At 33.3% G+C, this 19,982-nt stretch overlaps 2 protein-coding genes and 1 long non-coding RNA gene across 3 annotated transcripts in view; 2 read left to right on the top strand and 1 right to left on the bottom strand.

Annotated features, from left to right (window-relative positions):
* The first annotated feature begins 169 nt into the window (after window positions 1-169).
* Window positions 170-14,836, top strand: LOC126882991 (MYG1 protein). Its single transcript, XM_050648141.1, has 6 exons — window positions 170-318; window positions 371-530; window positions 581-720; window positions 5,733-6,063; window positions 7,794-8,035; window positions 14,473-14,836. Exons 1-6 carry the CDS (start codon window positions 248-250, stop codon window positions 14,648-14,650), a joined length of 1,122 nt encoding a protein of 373 aa, XP_050504098.1. The 5' UTR covers window positions 170-247; the 3' UTR covers window positions 14,651-14,836.
* Window positions 4,806-19,969, bottom strand: LOC126883001 (uncharacterized). Its single transcript, XR_007697450.1, has 3 exons — window positions 19,607-19,969; window positions 6,221-6,277; window positions 4,806-4,952 (listed from the first exon to the last, which is right to left on the bottom strand). It is a non-coding gene; the product is annotated as an uncharacterized LOC126883001 (long non-coding RNA).
* LOC126882984 (probable phospholipid-transporting ATPase IIB) overlaps window positions 19,106-19,982 on the top strand; it is a 75,720-nt gene continuing 74,843 nt past the window's right edge. Inside the window, exon 1 of the mRNA XM_050648129.1 lies at window positions 19,106-19,526. Coding sequence (XP_050504086.1) covers window positions 19,381-19,526 — 146 coding nt within the window. The 5' untranslated portion in view covers window positions 19,106-19,380. The remainder of the gene's footprint in view (window positions 19,527-19,982) is intronic.

The following is a 19,982-nucleotide window of genomic DNA, read 5'->3' as shown; positions in this document are numbered from 1 at the left end:
ATAAATTAAAATTTAAGAAAAGAAATTTGTTTAATTTATATTAAGGTTTAGTTATATTAGATATATTATAATAATAGCTCTTATAAAAAAAGTATGTATGAAAAATAGCTCTTATAAAAAAAAGAAGCAGAAAAAGCTCTATAGCTCTTCTTCTTTTTCATAAGTGTTCGTTGTTAATTGTCAATGTCAATGTCAATTGTCAAGTACAACTTTAAAAGTGTGGTTAAGGTGTTAAAAAAGAAAGTTCATGGCTCTTAGCGCCAAATTTGATAAAGTTTTACGAATATCTTCAAGTATTGCGTCCCATGTGTGGAACGGGTAACCTCTGGTGTTAGTTTTTAATACATATTTATTAAATAACATTTTATAGATTTTCGACCATGGCCACAGACGCTAAAACTCCTCGTATTCTTAAAAGAATAGGTACCCATAGTGGCGTTTTTCATTGTGATGAAGCCTTAGCATGTTATATGTTAAGACAGTTACCTGAATATGCGGATGCAGAGATTATAAGAACCAGGGATCCGAAGGTAAATTGTGAATTTACACTAGTTTACATACAATAATTAATTTCATTTAGATTTTAGATGAATGTGACATTGTAGTAGATGTAGGTGGAGAATATAATCCCAAAAAACATAGATACGATCATCATCAAAGAGGTTTTGAAGAAACGATAAGTACTGTACGTCCAGATCTTATAAAAAACAAATCTATAAAGTAAGTTTTATTTTAGGTGTAAATGTGTAAATTGTATTATAGGTAAGTATGTAATTGTAAATATCCCTTCTACAAACTTGTTTTATCAATCAGCAAATGTTTTATAACACTGTAAGTGTTTACAGCCTGCGAACTAATGTCTCACCATCATGCAAGATATAGTTGACTGTTTTCGATTATCTGTAGGTCTACCTTGACTGGCACAAGCCCAGTGAGGAAGCTGTTATGACTCAACAGATTCCTGCTTGTTCTGTTCAGGCATACTAGCATGTCTGTCCAAAATGTATACATTATGTCAAGTGCTTGACCAGGTATACTTTCTCCATAAGAGTTCTGTTGTGTTTGGATCCAAGCTTTTTGTCCATTCATGGATGGTGTGTTTTGGATCTCATATGCTGACATTAGATCCAAATCTTTTTGATCCCCTTCTGATAAGTTCATTAGCAGTTTCATTGCTATATGAGGCGCTGAGAGCAACAGTCGCCCAAAAACGAAGTTTTGAGATAAATGCAACCTATGCATTCGTATTTCCATTGTGTTTATGGGATGGTGCTACAAATTATGTAGCGCCATTTAGCCAAATATAGTGGTAGGTTGTGTAGACCCTTGTTGATCCGAAGATTGAATGTTAGTGCTTTTATTGATATATTGATCTAAAAATGCTCAATTTGTGGCTTAGGCCACTGTTGCTCTGAGTATGTCATATATTCCATGGTGACCTGGAGCTAATAGCAATGTGACACTGTTAAGTTCTGCCAGTCAGTTGAGATCTTCTCTGATTCAGTATAAAAGTCCTCATGTTAATTTCTCTTGCACAATGTAAGATTAAATAAATATCTGCCTGTAATACAGTTTAATTGTGTTTCTTCTAACCATCCCTCCTGTGGACTTATGTCTACCTAAAAAGATTCTTTAGGTCTATATCTGGGTACCATATGGTTAGGAGTCATCATCCTTTTGGCATCTCTTTTTTCATTTATGATGTTACTAAATCTTGATCTAAACATTGCTTACGTTTTTCTTGCACTATATAATATCCCATTCTCACCCCCTCTCTTTGTGAAGATGTGTAGAGAATGGAAGTCCAGTAGAGCCTCCATAGTCATTGTTGCTGCATTCCTTAGAGTAGAGCACTTGAGATTCCAAGGCAAGCAAGTCTTTGCACCTTGTTTAGCTTAACGATAGCACTATTTTTGCTACACATTTGGCCACCATACCATACATCTGATACATATGTAATTGTTGGTTTTACCACCATATTTGGTTGGTGGCAGGATCTCTTAATGACACAGTCTGAAAGAACAAAGTCAAAGTCAAAATTTTATTTACGCATATAGCATTTACAGAGTAAGTAGGTATAAAACAACAATAATTATAAAAGTACAAATGATAGTTATAAGTATAACCTATATAGTCTTACAAAGTTAAATCATTAGAATATACATACAAGTCAAAATATATTAAAAGATTACTATAACAATAACAAGATGTCATTGTGACTAGATTTTTTTTTTCAATAATTATAAAAACACTGAAACATATATATAACAAAAAGTTTGGAGGTAACAAATTTGAAATCAGATTACATATTTAATAAATAAGACACATTTTACCATAATAATTTTAACATTAATTTGATAGAAACTTTTTTATTTTACCACTAAATTTATTAAAACCATCATTAAATAAATCCAAATCACACTTTTGTAACATTTCATTTGTTAATTTGCTCATTCGACAAATAGGCGAGTTAATGCCATAATTGGTTCTATGAAACTCAATGTTAAGTAGTTGGTTATTTCTGGAATTAATAGATGGAACACGCAGGCCAACAGATCTGGGTCATCAATAATATTATTTATGATTTTATATATTGCACAAATATCTAAATAGTTCCTTCTGGTTTCCAAAGGGGTTAAATTCAAAAGCCTCATGATGTCATTAACATGTATCTCTTCATAAGGTATTTTTAGTTTGTGACCTATTCGTCTCAGAAACTTTCTCTGAACTCGTTCAAGTTTTTCTTTGTGCACAGTGTAATATGGATGCCATATAGGTGCTGCATATTCTAGAATTGATCGCACTAAGGAACAGTAAACTTCCTTTAAAACAAATATATTGTCAAAACATTTTAATGTTCTAAAAACAAACCCTAACAACCTCATTGCTTTATTTGTAATCAGATCAATATGGTTTGAGAAATTTAATTCACTATCAAACCATACACCAAGATCTTTTATTAGGTAACATCTTTCAAGGCCTACCGAATTCAGAGTGTAATTGAAAAGAACAGGTTTTTTTATTCTGCTAAATGTAATGATTTTACATTTATTTATATTTAATGTTAGATTATTAGTATTACACCAATTTGAGAAGATATTGAGTTCTCTTTGTAAGTCTAGACAATCATTTGGAGACTTGATGATGTTCAGTATTTTGACATCATCTGCGAAGGCCTTGAATAAACAGTTATTAAAAACATTCTTGATATCATTAATAAATGCATTGAATAATAAACTTGATAAGTGACCACCCTGTGGAATTCCAGAAGTAACAATGATTTCAGATGAGATAAAGTTCTTCATTTTCACAACTTGTTTTCTTTCTTTAAGGTTACTTTGAAACCAATCAAACATTGATCCATGAATGCCCAAGGCAGACATTTTTCCAAGTAAGATATTCTGATCAATTTTGTCGAATGCCTTAGAGAAATCGGTATAAGTTACATCAACCTGGTACCCATTCTCCAAGGCACCTAACAAGATATGCTCATAACTTAAAAGATTAGAAACTGTTGACCTACCTTTGGTGAAACCGTGCTGTTCAACAATAATAGGTTTGTTCGTAGTATGATCCAAACGATCAGCAACCATTTCCAACCATCAGACGCATGCACAGTTAACAGTTAGTGCAGCGCAGTTAACAGTTAGAGATCATAGACTACGAACACGCATGCGTCTGATGGTTGGCAACGGTTGCTGATCGTTCTACGAACAAACCTAATAATATCTCTAAAAAGTGGAATTAATTTATCTGCCACCATTGCTTCGAAAACCTTTGGAATAAGTGAGGTCTTAGATATAGCTCTATAATTTTTAATATTTGACTTATCTCCATCCTTATAAACGGGTGTAACAAAAGATTGTTTCCAAACAGCTGGAAATTTTCCAGTTTTCAAGGATAGGTTAAAGATTTTACACAAAACTTCTGAAAGGACATATTCACAGTTCTCTAAGGTCTTTGCACCTTGTTTAGCTTAACGATAGCACTATTTTTGCTACACATTTGGCCACCATACCATACATCTGATACATATGTAATTGTTGGTTTTACCACCATATTTGGTTGGTGGCAGGATCTCTTAATGACACAGTCTGAAAGAACAAACACCTAAGACAAGACACAAAAGCAAGAATCTATAAAGCAGCAATTAGACCTATATTGACATACACAGTGAAGACAAGACCTGACAAATCTAAAACTTGACGACTACTAGAAACAACAGAGATGAAAATACTTCGACGAATATCAGGTAAAAGTCTGTTGGATACGGAGAGAAGCGAAAACATAGGAAGATCATGCAATGTAGGAGACATAAATGGATGGGTGACAAAACGGAAACAGGAGTGGAACGAACACATTAATAAAATGGCAGAGGATAGGATAGTACGAATAGCATGAGATAAGTCACTAAATGGACGAAGAAGTATTGGCAGACCAAGAAAAAGATGATGCGATAACTTAAACAATTTAGGCGGCTAATATTGAAGAAGAAACAGGCTTTAAAGCCTACATACAAGAAGGAAGAAGAAGAAGACCACCATATTATAAATTCAATATAATATGTCTAGTCTTAAACCACACATATTTCTATGACTGCTTCTAGCTACCAATAACATTGTCACCACTCTCTTGGTTATTCATTCTATCTGTTGATTCCAAGTAATGCTCAAGTCTAATATTACCGCAAGATACTCTTTACTTCACTCACCTGATTTAGATTTGTACCATTTAGGCTTAAAGAACCCAGTACCTACAAATTTTTCCTTGTTAATGATTTATACTTCTGGGAACTTATGTTAACCCCTAACTTGAAGTCCATTCTGTAACTTCAGTGGGAATCGGTAGCATTCTATCTCTGACTGTTTTATTAAATTTACTGTGGGCTAAGTTAACCAGGTCATCTACATAGACCAAGACATGATGCATTGTTTCCAGAGTTTTAATATTTCCTTAAATAATAATATATAAAATTCAAACCAATCGAAATCAAATACTAACATATGACATTAAAATACACTTTTACAATAAGTTGCACTTAGATGGTTAAAAAGTTGAACACTAGTTCTCGTTGAGGTCACTTTTGATTTGATGTTTCGTGTTTGATGACTACAGTAGAACCCCGCAAATCCGAACTAATTGGGGGGACAGCCTGTTCGGATTCCGAAAAGTTCGGATTATCCAAAAGTTAGCCTAAGAAGCTAACGAAGATGATTTTTAAAAGATTTGGACTGCCACCGATCCCTTTATGAAACTTTATCCGCACGTTTATGCCTCCCAATATTCTAAAGCTGAAAAATATTTAGATCACTGAAATATTAAATCGCTAATGCCAGTAGTTTTGTTTCGTCATGGGACATGGGAATTCGGCCATGTAAATGATTCATTTAATTTGTAATCTGGATATTGATTACACCGATTACACTATGTTTCTCATGTTTCTTATCTTTTTCAATGTTTTCGTTGATAGTATACCATGGGAAATGTGTATTATGCACATTCCTTTATTGATTATGTTTAGTCTAACTGGACGCTTTTATTCACCCATTAGTGTTGCAGTGTTTAATACTGTAGCTAGCATCTTACGTAATTATTTTCTCACATAATAAACATGTTTTTAAATTTTTATTTTGAATTTTTAAAATTTTTTTTCACTTTCCGTTGGTTCGGATTTGCCGAAAGTTCGGATTTGCGGGTTTCTACTGTATATTAATTTATAATCTTAATTTTAGGTTAAGTTCTGCTGGTTTAGTTTATGCTCATTTTGGTTTTGAAGTATTAGACGCAATTTTAAAAAAGGAAAAAATACCTACAAATACTGAATGCTTAAGATCTATTTTTGTTTTTATTTATGAGGGATTTGTGGAAGAATTAGATGCTATAGACAATGGAGTTCCAATGTTTACTGAAGGTAAACCAAAATATAGAATAAACACCCATTTAAGTGCAAGAATACACAGATTAAATCCAGAATGGAATTCTCCAAATCCAGTTCCTAGCAATGAAACTTTCTTTAAAGCTATGGAGTTAGTAGGGACAGAATTTAATGAAAGAGTTATAGATGTAAGTTAAATAGATATTAGTACATTTTTTATATATACAGAATACGCCCAATAAAAACGGGGCATACGCATTACATGTAGTTCGGCTCAACTGTGCTCTAGGTGGTTGGCCAACAAAAGGTTTTCAAATAATTGTATTATAAAAGTACAATACTCACGTGGACTGTGCTGGATTCTGAACTAATTCCACACAAATAGGTTGCCCCTCCCACCACCTGTAAAAGTTAGTTTAATTCTAAAAACAACTTAAAAACTTATTTAGGCAAAAAATTTAATGGATTAAAGGTTTATAAAATCCACCTTGTTTATACGAACAATAGCCTAATCTATCATACAAAGATACTCTTGTATTTCTGAGTTGATCCAGCGTAATGTCGGCACAATGCTGGACAATTCTCGCCCTTAACTCCATTAAATTTTCTGCCCGTTCAAAATTATGCCATAAATCTTTGATTTAAGAAAGCCTCAAAAAAAGAAATCATTTGGGCACAAATCTGCTTATCTTGGAGGCCACTGGATTGTACCATTTGTTGCAATTAAGAGGTTGGGAAATGTACTTTGGAGATATTCGATAACTGCCCGGGTATTATGACTGGGTCATCCGTCATGCTGGTACCAAATTTCTCCAAAATTCATAGGAATTTGCCGAATTGCTGGAACAATTTGATTTTATAGCAGTTCAAGGTATTTAGTGCCGGTGAGGTTGTCGACAAAAAAGGGGCCTATTACATAATAACCCAAAAATCTCTGACCAAACATGTTTCAAATGTAGTTCAGATGTTCAGAAAAAATATGTATGGCATGGAATATATCATTCTTGTTATTCAAAGTAGGATAGATAGAATAAAAAGAAGAGAGCAGTGTAATGTGATAAAAAAACTTCAATAAAACTGAAGGATACACATTGTAAGACTATATAAATATTATATGATATACAGCATTGAATATTAAAAATATAGAACAATGAATACATGTTTCAGAAATAAGAAAGATAGCAAATTGAAAGCACATAGGTTTATGTAGTTATGGCACATTCATAATCCAACTTTAAATCACCCAATAAGAAGAATAGCTGAGTATCAAATTCCTTGATGTTCATCGGCCAAAAAGACATGATAGGAGATGTAATCATAAATCAAAGACTGTGTTAAATTTGCAAATAAAACACAGTTAAGTGCAAGGAAGTACATTAAATGTGCTTTTTTCTTGAAAAGTTCCTCTAGGTGACAGATTTGTCTTGAAATTCCTCCCGTAGTCTTATCAAGGATTGTAGACCAAGAACCAGTTGCTGCTATACCACCACAATCGATGATATATTCATTTCTGAAACATTGAATGACTTTGATCTGTAGGATTTAATTTCAACAATATGGCAAAATATGTTAGAAAGGTTGCAACAATTGATCTAGGTGAAGGATGTGTTTGGTGAGTAAATCATAGACGATTGACTAGGTGGAAAAAACCATTTGATACTATATTGCACACATAAGGACATCAAAAGATACAAAAGTGTTTGAAATTTAGACCTGCTGGATGAACTATATTCAAATTAACAGCAGTTACCACATGCTAGAAATCGTAATCAAATAAAAATGAGGAAAACTTATCTCAAATTTCATGATGTTAATGTAATTTAAATGCATTTTACTTAATTTTAAAGGTCTATACATCTAAAAAGCACTCTATAAATTAAATAAGTTTGTTAGTTATAAATCTTTGTAATTTTTTTAGAGCGCAACTGTTTGGTGGCCAGCTAGAGAAATTGTAAAAAAATCTATAGAAAGCAGAAATCAAGTACATGAAAACGGACAGATAGTTTTACTAAACGAAAGATGTCCATGGAAAGATCATCTTCTGGCTTTAGAAGAAGATTTGGGGATTTCCGGACAAATTAAATTTGTTATTTTTCATGATGCTGGCGATTCATGGAGAGTACAAGCTATACCTATCCAACCTGATAGTTTTATATGCCGGTAAATAAACACAATTCTAATTATGACTATACCCTGTTTTTAACCGTCCAGTGGCCACACTGCGGTACTCCGTGCTGCATTTTAAAGTTTTCAGAAGTTTTACCAATATTGTTTCGTACATACCACTATTTATTTAGATATGTGCGAGTGACTATCCTTAAAATACTACCTACTTAAGTAAAACTTGCTTGCGAGTAAAACAAAGTCAATGATAGTCTCTAGCCGATATAAATTAAATAATATAAGTATGGAAAATTTGAAACTAAAAGTTAATAATGAATGCATCAAATGGGTCAATGAAATTAAATATCTTGGATTTATACTGGATAACACACTCTCTATGAAACCTCATTTTCAATATATTTGCAAGAAAATATCTAAAAAATTATTTTTCTTTAATAGAATTAGCAAAGATCTATTTATTTTCAAGGATCACTGTATTTAGAAGTATAATTCAGCCCCATTTTAACTACTGTTCAAGTGCTTTATATTTAGGTGATAAAGGATCAATTCAATCATTGCAAATTTTGTATAACAGAGGTATGAGAACAATTCTTCGATGTAATCCTACACGCCAATTGAGATGATGTACTCTACTTTAGGTTGGTTTTCAGTTCAACAAAGGCTTACTATGGTTTTCATTTTTAAATTAAAAAAAGGAATGCTGCCTGAATATTTTAATGAATATGTTACATTGAGTTACATGTTCATTCATATACCATGAGAAATATTGAAGATTTTGATATTCAAAAAACTAATAAACATAGCACAATGACATCCCTGTTTTACAAATGTATGAATGAATTTAACCATCTTCCCCCCAGTGTTAAGAATGCACTGACAGTTCAAATTTTTAAAAAATTACTGAAGACATATATTTTACCTAGATAAAAAAAAATAATTTTTAATAAATCTGTATGTGTTGTATAATATTGCATGTATTGTATATTGTATGTTACATTTAATTAAGCAAATTCATATGTAAATATTGTTAGTAGGATTTCAATTTCAATAAAGAATTTCAATTTCTACTTTCTGAAGTGTCTTATCAGTTTGATATTGAGCGTTGAAGTGAGAGTTGTTCAATAATTTTTTTTGCAAAAATCAAAGTGAGAAAAAATTCAGTGTAATGTGTGTTTATAAGTCTAATTCAATTATTCTGTATTTAGGTATTTTACTATTTAGATATTTGGGATTTTTGTGAATTTTTTTTTTGTATTAAACGATTTCTTTGTTCAGATTACATTGTAAGACTGACTACTCGTTTTTTTATTTTGCGCCTGAGTTGTTACATTATGTTAAAGTCATACAATAAAATGTTAAAAATAACGCTTTTCTTTCGTTTTTTAACAAATTTTTGAAATTTTTAACATCTAATACCGTTTTTTATATGTGCAGCATTAGGTACCGCAGTGTGTCCACTCATCTAACTTTACGAGACGTGGCTACCGGAGGGTTAAACTAGGAGGAGTTAAATTCAAAAGACAGGGTCACACCCAATAATGTCACTAGCAAAAAAACAAGATTCATCTTCTTTTTTGGTTCAATAGCTCTAGTATCTTAATATTTCTTCAAAATAATTATTAGAAAATAATTTTTATATTATGCAGCACTATCACAAGGTCCTAAAAATGTAAACATGTCCTCGCTGGCACAATTTACATTTTATAGCAAGATTTACGTGGGTTATGTCTATGTCTAATTCGAAAATTAACATACAGTATTCGTATGCTGCAAAATAAACAGTACCGAAATGAATATTGAAATGTTGATTATTTATATAATCTAGTATACTAGTATACATGATATCGCCTTGTAAACATTACTCACGACAACGCACGTTCTTGATAAAACAGATGTTAAAGATGCCATGTCGCCAGTAGTAGCGGTTCTACGGGGAGGGAAAATGAGGAAATTCCCCCCCCCCCCTCAACAAGGTCCAAAATTAAAGAAAAAAAATAACAAAAATATATTAGCTGCCATAAAACCGAAACCACACAGAAAGACAAATTCAACCCAATATACACGCTAGTTAGGAAAATTAAGGCCTATAATTTATTGCCTATAATTTATTGTTTATATTTTTTATGTAATCTAAGTTTATCTTTTTGTCTTTTGGTTGGTTTTTAATGGAAGTTCCCCCCTAAGGCAAATTTCCCCTCCCAAGGCAAATTTCTAGATCCGCCACTGCCTCAGCCTGAAAAAATCTTTAATTCTAGTTCGCAATTCGGAAATGCCAGACGGTGGATCTGTCTGACTCCTTCAGCATTCCCCATATCTACGCATCTGGTGGCGTTAGTCCTGGTGAGTGACAACTCCCAAAATGATCGCGCAGTATTCGAAGAGACTCCCTGGCAGTGTGATAGGTTGGCCCATCCTGCTGAAACCATTGTTGATTTTAAGCTTGGACTGTTTTCGTGACCTTTTCGGTACGACCGAAAATAGTACTCCACCATAAAAAATTTTTTCTGCAAAACTGAGAACCATTCTGAAGCAGCTAACATTATCACGACATTCACATACGTTATAACGACGTTCGGAAACCACTCTACGTTTCGGCGCCTGACACATACGAATTTCAATACTGTTCATTTTGCTGCATACCGTATAATGAACGAAAGATATACCAACTTTATACTATTATGGAATAAATTCATTTATTCGAGAATAGACAACTTTGGAGAAAAATACCGAGACAGGTCGATTTTTATTTTTAAATTATGATTTTTTGGCATATATCATATCATCATACCAGTGATGTCATTCATCTGGGCGTAATGACGTAATCGAGGATGTTTTTTTAAATGAGAATAGGGGTCGTGTACTAGCTCATTTGAAAGGTTATTCAATTCTCTATTCAGTAATATAAACATTAACGTAATGATTTATACAGAGTATCCAAAATAATTTGTTTTGAATTAAATTAATTGACACAAAAAGAAGAATGTATGTAATTTATTTAACTCAAAATACATTTTACTAATGTCAGAAAAGAGAAAAAAATGTGTGTTTTTGAAATAAACGTTGCTTTTCCTTAAATTCAATGTTCAAGCTGCCACCCACCTGCCTCTTGGCAGTTTAAACATTTAATTTAAGCGAAAGTAATGTTTATTTGTTAAACATTTTTTTCTGTCTTCTGACAACAGTAAAATGTATTTTGAATTAAATAAATTAAATACATTCTTCTTTTCGTGTCAATTACCTATATTAATTTAAAAAATATTGTTTGGACAAGCCTGTATAAATAATTATGTTAATCAAAAATGAATAATCATTTTCAATTTCGTTGCAAAATGAAAATACAGCCGCACCATATTCTAGTCCAATCAGAGAGTGCAGCAATCACCTCTACCGGTTTCAAAACTTTTAGTCTCTCATCAGGAGGCACATATGCTGCTCTCTCTGATCCAACCAAAACAAACCCCGGCGTGCAGTCACGGATTGCAACGAACGAAATGGCATAGAATATGCCATTAGCTTGAAAACTTAGTCTTTTGATAGCAGTTGCCGCTAGGGCATCTATGCCATTTCGTTCGTTGCAATCCGTGACTGCACGCCAGGGTTTGTTTTGGTTGGATCAGAGAGAGCAGCATATATGCCTCCTGATGAGAGACTAATAAGTTTCGAAACCGGTAGAGGTGCTTGCTGCACTCTCTGATTGGACTAGAACAGCGGTTCTCAAACTTTTTTAGTCGCGGCACCCTTGTAGGGCTAAAAATATTTCGAGGCACACCAACCCTTGAAGCGATTTGGGAAACGACAAAAAATAAAAAAAATACAATTCTGAGGCTCATTTGATTTCAATATAAACTTTATTTCAGATCAATAAAATACAGTACATTTGATATTCAAATATCCTTACATAATGTGATGAATGAAACAAACTGTTTCGATGATGTTTTCGTTATATACTTTAAAATTATGGTAATCTTTGTAAGTTTGTAAGGTATCCCCAATTTTAGCAGCCAATTGACATCTTTTAATTCTTGGATGAAATGTGATAATCAGTGGATCTTTTAGTTCAAATAGTCTCCCTAAAATTGTTCCCCTCGATAGCCACCGGACCTCTGCGTGGAGCAAAAGATTGAAGTTAGCCATACCCATATCTTCAGTGGTGAGCTTTAAAAGGCGTGCGTGAAGCGGACGGCTCTTCACGTGGTTAAGTATTTTCACAGAACCATCCAATACGTCTTTTAAATCTTGCGGCATCTTTTTAGTTGCCAAAGAATGGCGATGTAAGATACAATGACTGGTGGTGGCATTTTCTGTCACTATCTTTATTCTAGACACCGCCCCTCTAATTTTACCAACCATTACAGCCGCTTTATCACTGCAAATATCCATACATTTACTCCACTCTATATCATTATTTTTTCTTATATACTCGTGCATAGCCTTGAAAATTTCTTCACCAGTGGCATAACTTTTAAGCTCTTCACATATAAGGAGTTCTTCTTATATTTTCATCCCGAATGGAAACCTCACAAACACAAGCAGAACAGCAAGTCCAGCAACGTCGGTACTTCCATCAAGCTGTAAACTGAAAATTTCACAAGTTTTTAATCTATTTATAAGCTCTCTCTACAAAGTCTGAAATAGTGTTAATTCTCTTGCTTATAGTGCTGTTTGACATCTGCACATTAAAATCTTTTTGGTCATATCTGGACCTAACATGCATTGTACGACATCCTTCACGCAAGGTTTAATCAGTTCCGTGGCAATGGTATGGGATTTTCCAGCTTTTGCAATGTGCAAACCAACAATAAATGATGCTTCAGTGGCGTTTTCGTTTTCATTTTTGCAGACTCTTTCCACCATGCATGGCCCTGCCTGAAGAGATGAAGCACGACGTTTGAAGGTTTCTTCGGCCTTATCGGCTAAATCAGGACGATTACTATCCAAATGTCTTTTTAATTTAGATGGAACCAAGCAACCATTAGCAACAATTTTGTGACAATTAACGCATTTGCCTTCTGGTGCCTGTTCGTTGCCAACTTGAATAAAGCCATATAACGTGAGATAGCTTGGATCATACCTTCTTATTTTTCCCCGAATTTCTTTTTGGCAAGGAACCTTCTTTCCACGAATTGAGGGAGAACAACTTGGATGATCTGGACTCGAATGGATCTCGTGGACATTTGCACCTTCTCTTTCTCTTCTAGTTGTCACTGAATCAGTTGATTCGATTCAGACGCTTCAGTGACTTCACTACATTTCCTTTTCAAAGACGTAGATTTCAGCCAATTCTCCATTATTCTGGAATGAAAAAAATGTCCCAAATGAAAGAGAGCAAAACATTGCCAACAATGAAAGGCATTTTCCAACCGTAATAGTGCAAGACATATTTTATGGCAAAAATAGCAACAAAAGTACATAATATTATACATATTAATTCCAATGAATATAATTAGTTACGTCGTCACTTTTCTTCTGCAGTTATATCTAAAACTTCCACTTAGAAATCTAACTCTAATTTTCACAAAACTCACTTATCGGCTGCAAGAATGAATGCAGGTAGCAGTGGCGTCGGTCGAATTCGGCTGTGTGTTTCTCGGTCCCCATCGAGAATACACAAGTACACAATTAGTCAACATGTTTCGATTGGACAGTGACGCAGCGGCCGGTTGTTCGACTTTTCTTAAATGTTCCACGTCACCCTTGGCAAATGCTTGAGGCACCCCAGGGTGCCGCGTCACCCACTTTGAGAACCTCTGGACTAGAATATGGTGCGGCTGTATTTTCGTTTTGCAACGAAATTGAAAATGGTTATTCATTTTTGATTTACATGTTTACTCTGATTGGAGTACAAAGGGAACCATTCTCGTTGGAACTTTACCGCACTGAGCAGATGGGATGTGAATTATAAATTGTAAAATTCCCTCATCTTCCTTAGTCTCAGCATCCGTTATGGCTTGCAAATTGTAGAAGCCTCGGAGGTGTAACCAGAGAAGGTTCCCATTGTTTTCAGTCTGGTGGGATGTAGAGTAACATTATGTTGTTTTATATGCCATTAGATTAAAAACTTAGTCTTCTAATTATGTTAATGTTTATATTAGTGAATATAGAATTGAATATCCTTTCAAATGAGCTAGCACACGACCCCTATTCTCATTAAAAAAAATCATCGATTACGTCATTACACCCAGATGGATGACGTCACTAGTATGATATATATGCCAGAAAATCATTTAAAAAATAAAAATCTACCTGGCTCGGGATTTCGCTCCAAAGTGGCCTATTCTCGAAAAAAATGAAATTATTCCATAATTTTGAACCTCTCTGTATAGATAACTCTACTTTAGAATATGTTAATATAATTTGGACAGTAGCATTCTTAAAATATCACCAATTTGAGCCCAATGTTTCATTAGTTAGGCCTGGGACTTATCGAGTTATGGTTTATATAACACTCAACTATTAGACTTTTTTCATTTTAGAGTTTTTCTACATAAAGATTGGCGAGGCGTTCGTGATGACCAACTCAGCACTATATCGGGCATAAAAGATTGCATATTTTGTCATGCAACAGGCTTTATAGGAGGAAATAAGACGAAAGAAGGAGCGTTACAGATGGCGTTACGAAGTCTATCTGCACCTGTTGGAGATCAGGAATAAAACTTAAAATCAAAACTGTGTGTATGATTGTCAAACTTTAATTAAATTAAAGTAAGAAATAAATGTAAGAATTAATTTAGTTGGCACTTTTTGGGTTCTTTTTGTGTAGGTTTTATTAATTACGAGCGCAGTTCAACTTTTTAACCCAAAATCACACTGATTTTAATAAATTAATTTTTAACCGAGTATTGTATTACTTTACTTATTTACTATTATTTATTATTACTTACGAATAACTACAAATTCAGTTGAGTCCCTGAATCTTTACCTGGGCGTCATCATTTAAAACATACGAAATCAGTCGATGATAAGTCGGAAATTGAAATTTACTAAACGCAACAGCAAGTGACAGTAAGTGACTATTGAAGGAAATATAATCGGACAGATAGAAGTATTCAAGTACTTAGGGATAAGTTTGAATAACAAAGGGACACAAGAAGACGAGATTGGTGCCAGAATAAACTCAGCAACTAGATTATATCATGCACTATACAAAAACTTCTTGAACAGAAAAGAAATAACAACAAAAACTAAAATGATCGTATACCAAACAGTGTACAAACCTGTATTAACCTACGGGGCAGAAAACTGGGTACTTGACGAAAAACAAACAAAGCGACTGCAAGCAAGTGAAATGAAATACTTGAGGAAAGTGCTGGGTGTTAGAAGAACAGACAGAAGAAGAAACGAAGGCCGACAAGAACTAGGAACGAAATCACTAAAGGTAAAAGCAGAAGAAAAGAAACTGAAATTGTGGGGGCACATGATCAGAATGAACGAAACTAGACAGGTGAAGAAAATATGGAAGGCCAAAAGAATAGGGAAAAATCGTAGAGGACGACCAAGAAAAACATGGAACAATAGCATAAGTGAGATTCTCGAAGAAAGAGGGAAGACAGGGAGTGAGGCGAAAGAACTAGCTAGAGACAGAAAAGAGTGGCGTAAATTTGTAGACAAAAATTTAAGAAAGCTTGTACACCTACGGGTATAAGAGGCTTTCGATTGTGTATGTATGTATGTATGTTTTATTCAGGCAGCCTGTGGCTCTGTTTGCTTTATTAACTTGATCTTATGTGTGATGCCTAGATATTTAAACTCCATGACTTGTTCTATTATCTGACCCTTCACAGCTCTGATTTACATCTTATTAGATTTGCTATTATAACCATGTATTTGGTCTTTTTTGGGGAAATTAACATTTCAAATTTTCTAGCGGTTATACGAGAAATTGGTGCAGCATACATTGTAGATGATCTTCACTTTGAGAGATTAGTATTTCGTCGTCTGCATAGCAGATCACTCTAAGTTGTTTTTCTCCCATTCTCCCATTAGCAACCTATCAATCGTAAAAACGAATACTGCTCAAAGAAACAATGCGAAGCCTCGGAAAAATAATAAAAAATGAAGGGCCAGAGGGAAAAACGATGAATGTCAATTTTTGATCATTTTGAGATTTTTATGCAATCTGTTAGCTTAGAAAGAGTACTATCAACCTGTTAATGGACAAGGGTAAATAAAGATGATAATCGTCTTAAAATCACGTCACAAGATTGGATGCAAGGGGTAAAACCAATGAATATGTAACTTTGTTTCTCATTTTACCGAAAATTCTTGCAGAGAGACATTCATCGTTCTCCCCCCTCACCTCACAGATTTAGAAGAATAAAATGGCTTTGGTGCAGAGAGATCTTGTAAACAGTTGAGTACAGGAATCTTTACCCGTGCGTCATCATTTAAAGCATATGAAATAAGTCGATGATAAGTCGGAAATTGAAATTTACTAAACGCAACAGCAAATGACTTGCTGTTGCGTTTAGTAAATTTCGATTTCCGGCTTATTTCGTATGCTTTAAATGATAATACGCACGGGTAAAGAATCATGGGCTCAACTGTAGACAGTATATTTTCTATAAAGCAAGTCATTGAGAAAATATTAGCCAACAACGGTAGCATTAAAAAAACTGAAGTTGGAACTAAAACCCTAATATATAAAGCTTTTTTTTTATTTACGCTTTTTATAACGCTTTACAAAAGTTGTGATGAGTTTTCCCCAAAAACTGCTTTATTTTTTGGTTATTTCACTTTGGAATTGACGAGTATGTATGATAGTCCATGTGGTGAGACCGCTCCGCACTGAAAAAATTTCTGATTCGGTTTCTTTGCGGATTCCTATTAAAAAACGTTCCCTTTAAACAAATCTGAAGGGTGCCGGACGGAATTTTTGGGCAGAAATTGTTTAAACAATTTTTTTAAACAAATACCAAAGATCACATTTTCTTGCTCTGGAACATTTTTTTAGGGTTTTTTGGGTCATTCTAAACCAGAAAGGTATCTCGTGATTTTTCTCAAAAATTGATAGTTTTTGAGTTATAGACGATTTAAAATCTGAAAAATGCGAAAATGCGCATTTTCTAGGCTTAAAAACTCATATTTAAATTAGTATTTTTGAGGTAGCCAAGCTCTTAAATTGTAGTTTAAACATCCATTTTCAAGATTCTGAAGAGTTATCGGGTCTAACTTCAATTTAGACAGTTGTTATTTAATTGTTAAATATGCGTGTCCATCCGATTTTTTTGCCGGTGCATCAATCACTCTATTTCATCAATCTCCTATTTTACCACAAAAAATATTTTTTTAGATTCCTTAGGACATTCTAAATAAAATAGGTTTCTTGTCATTTTTCTCAAAAGTTAATAGTTTTATAGTTATAAGTGATTTAAAATCGAAAAAAGCGAAAATACACATTTTCGGATTTTAAATCGCTTATAACTTAAAACTATTAACTTTTGAGAAAAATCACAGGAAACCTATTTTATTTAGAATGTCCCAAAGAATCTAAAAAAAATATGTTTCGAAGGAAAATAGGAGATTGTTGAAACAGACAGAGCGCGCCGCACCGGTAAAAAAATCAAAAACAAAGGTGTAAATTGAAGTTAGACTCGATCACTCTTCAGAATCTTGAAAATTAATGTTTAAACTACAATTTAAGTACTTGGCAATCTCAAAAATACTATTTTAAATATGAGTTTTTAAGCCTCGAAAATGCGTATTTTCGCATTTTTTAGATTTTAAATCGCTTATAACTCGAAAACTATCAATTTTTGAGAATAATCATTACATACCTTTCTTGTTTAGAATGACCCAAAAAACCTAAAAAAATATGCTCTAGAGCAAGAAAATTTGATCTTTAGGTATTTGTTTAAAAAAATTGTTTAAACAATTTCTGCCCAAAAATTCCGCCCGGCACCCTTCAGATTTGTTTAAAGATGACATTTTTGAATAGGAATCCATAAAGAAACCCAATCAGAAATTTTTTCAGCCGGGAGCGGTCTAACCACATGGACTATGAACCTGTTTTTAGTTTTTGATTAGCTGCTGTTACATACTTGTATCATTACGTACATAGGTGGCAGTAGACACTCTCAATGTAATATGCTTCTTTTCATGAGCATTTTTCAGTGCGTCACAAATGATAGAAAAAAAAGGTAAGTCCATGATAATATACATTTTAGTGACATGACATTTTAGTTAAATCTGACAGTTGTCGCGTTTTATTTGCAATTTGGCATAAAATCAAATCAATTGTGTTTATTGCATTTATAAAATTGTATTTTCTTTAATTTTTATAGTCACAGATATAGTCTTATGAATTGTACAGATTGTATTCGTAGATATATTATATAATTTGTAAATATTTTTTTTCGATTATAGCGCCATATATTGACAACTATAATAAATGTTATAATGTCACCGACGAAATGTAATCACTGACGTGCGTTTTTTTCTGTCACATGCAATTTAATGCGTTAGAAAGAAATCGAAAAACTGTGACGCACTGAAAGATTCTCATGAGAAAAAGCATAGCTCAATCATGACAGTTAATAAAAGTTGTTTGAAATGGCGCTGTTTTAATTATGGTTTTAGTTTATCTTAATAAATATTAAGATCCTCCACAATTAACATATGAAACAGCTGCGACTCTCCTTCTACTGGGTCATGCATGCACAATCTTTTTCACTTTTTTATAACCTATATTTTTGCTAAGAAGAGTTTTTTCGACAAACTTTTTGAGTTATTTGCGAAAAACCGTCTGAAAACGCGATTTTTTTGGTGAAAAATGTACATATTCACTCGCAAATAAATTATTGAAAAAACGCCATAGAACAAAAGTTGCTTAGAATTAGTAAGTTTATCCATTTCCGGACTTATTTTGAACGTATATGTTTTCACCCACCGAGAAGGGGTATATATTCAGTATATTACTTAAAAAACAATAAACTTGGAATTTGCAATTTCCTTCGTTTAACAATTTTGAATTTCCCATAATATTCTTTCTACACATTTTTAAAATTAGAATTTAGTGTCCGCCTATGACTCAACGCGGATTTCCCTACCTACAAGGCACAAGGCTAATCTTTCACGACATTCTTCTACTTCCTAATCTCTGACCTTGCTCTGTTCACACTGGTGAGAACTGTCAACTCTGATATCTGCCAAAAATTTAAAGAAAATACGAATATTATGTGGTTATGTTTAATTCATCCTGAAAGGTAAAATGTAGCAGAATTATTTATGTCATAAATAATAAAAGCAAACAGTGGCAAAGTTCTCGTGAATTTATCATTATTTTCTTTGCTTAGTTGTCACCCTAACCTCCTTAAGGTCTTTTAATAAGTAATTATTTGTTTCATTTCTTATTGAAATGACGTAAGATAAACATTTGGTTTGTTATGGAATTTCCTTTGCAAGACTTCGATTGTGATCAAGAAACCACGTTCTTATTACCAAATTCTTCAAGTAATGGCTATGAAATGGACGTACAAGTAAGAAACCGAAATCCTAAACGGCGTCGCAGGATAGGAAATATTTTGTGTGGGTAAGTAAATAAGCCTTAGTTCCAATAACATTGTTAAAGTAATAAACAGAGTGGCAATGAATAAATTTAATAAATCTTACATTGATAGTGATTTTGAATTTACCACCGTTTTAATTGTTGGAACAACTTCCTTCTCTGCAGTGTTATCACAACTCCCACTCTACTCTACTTTTAGAAAGCAGTTTTGATCACTATTTTAATCAACAACGTTAAATTGTATTTTTACGTATTATAATGGTAATATTTTAAGGTTTACATGTGGGCATGGAGTTTTAAAATTCTCATTTTTACAGTTTTTAATAGTCTAATTACAGTGATGAGCGCGCTAATAACATTATTGTTTTTAACGTGGGATATCAAAACTATTTTTCTCCTTTGTTTTGATAGGTGAATCATATGTAATGATGTGACTAACTTCACTGAATTTATAATGTTAAAAGGAAATAAAGGATATGA

The sequence above is a fragment of the Diabrotica virgifera genome, chromosome 4 (assembly GCF_917563875.1).
Source record: "Diabrotica virgifera virgifera chromosome 4, PGI_DIABVI_V3a".
Taxonomy (NCBI): Eukaryota; Metazoa; Arthropoda; class Insecta; order Coleoptera; family Chrysomelidae; genus Diabrotica; species Diabrotica virgifera.
Note: the sequence above shows the minus strand (reverse complement) of the source record. Positions and strands in the feature narration are given on the sequence as shown.

Bases quoted from the DNA above. Each gene is read 5' to 3' on its own strand.
- LOC126882991 (XM_050648141.1), top strand. From the start codon at position 248: ATGGCTCTTAGCGCCAAATTTGATAAAGTTTTACGAATATCTTCAAGT. The intron at 531-580 runs GTAAATTGTGAA...AATTTCATTTAG, and splicing joins TAAGAACCAGGGATCCGAAG to ATTTTAGATGAATGTGACAT. The intron at 6,064-7,793 runs GTAAGTTAAATA...TAATTTTTTTAG, and splicing joins TTAATGAAAGAGTTATAGAT to AGCGCAACTGTTTGGTGGCC.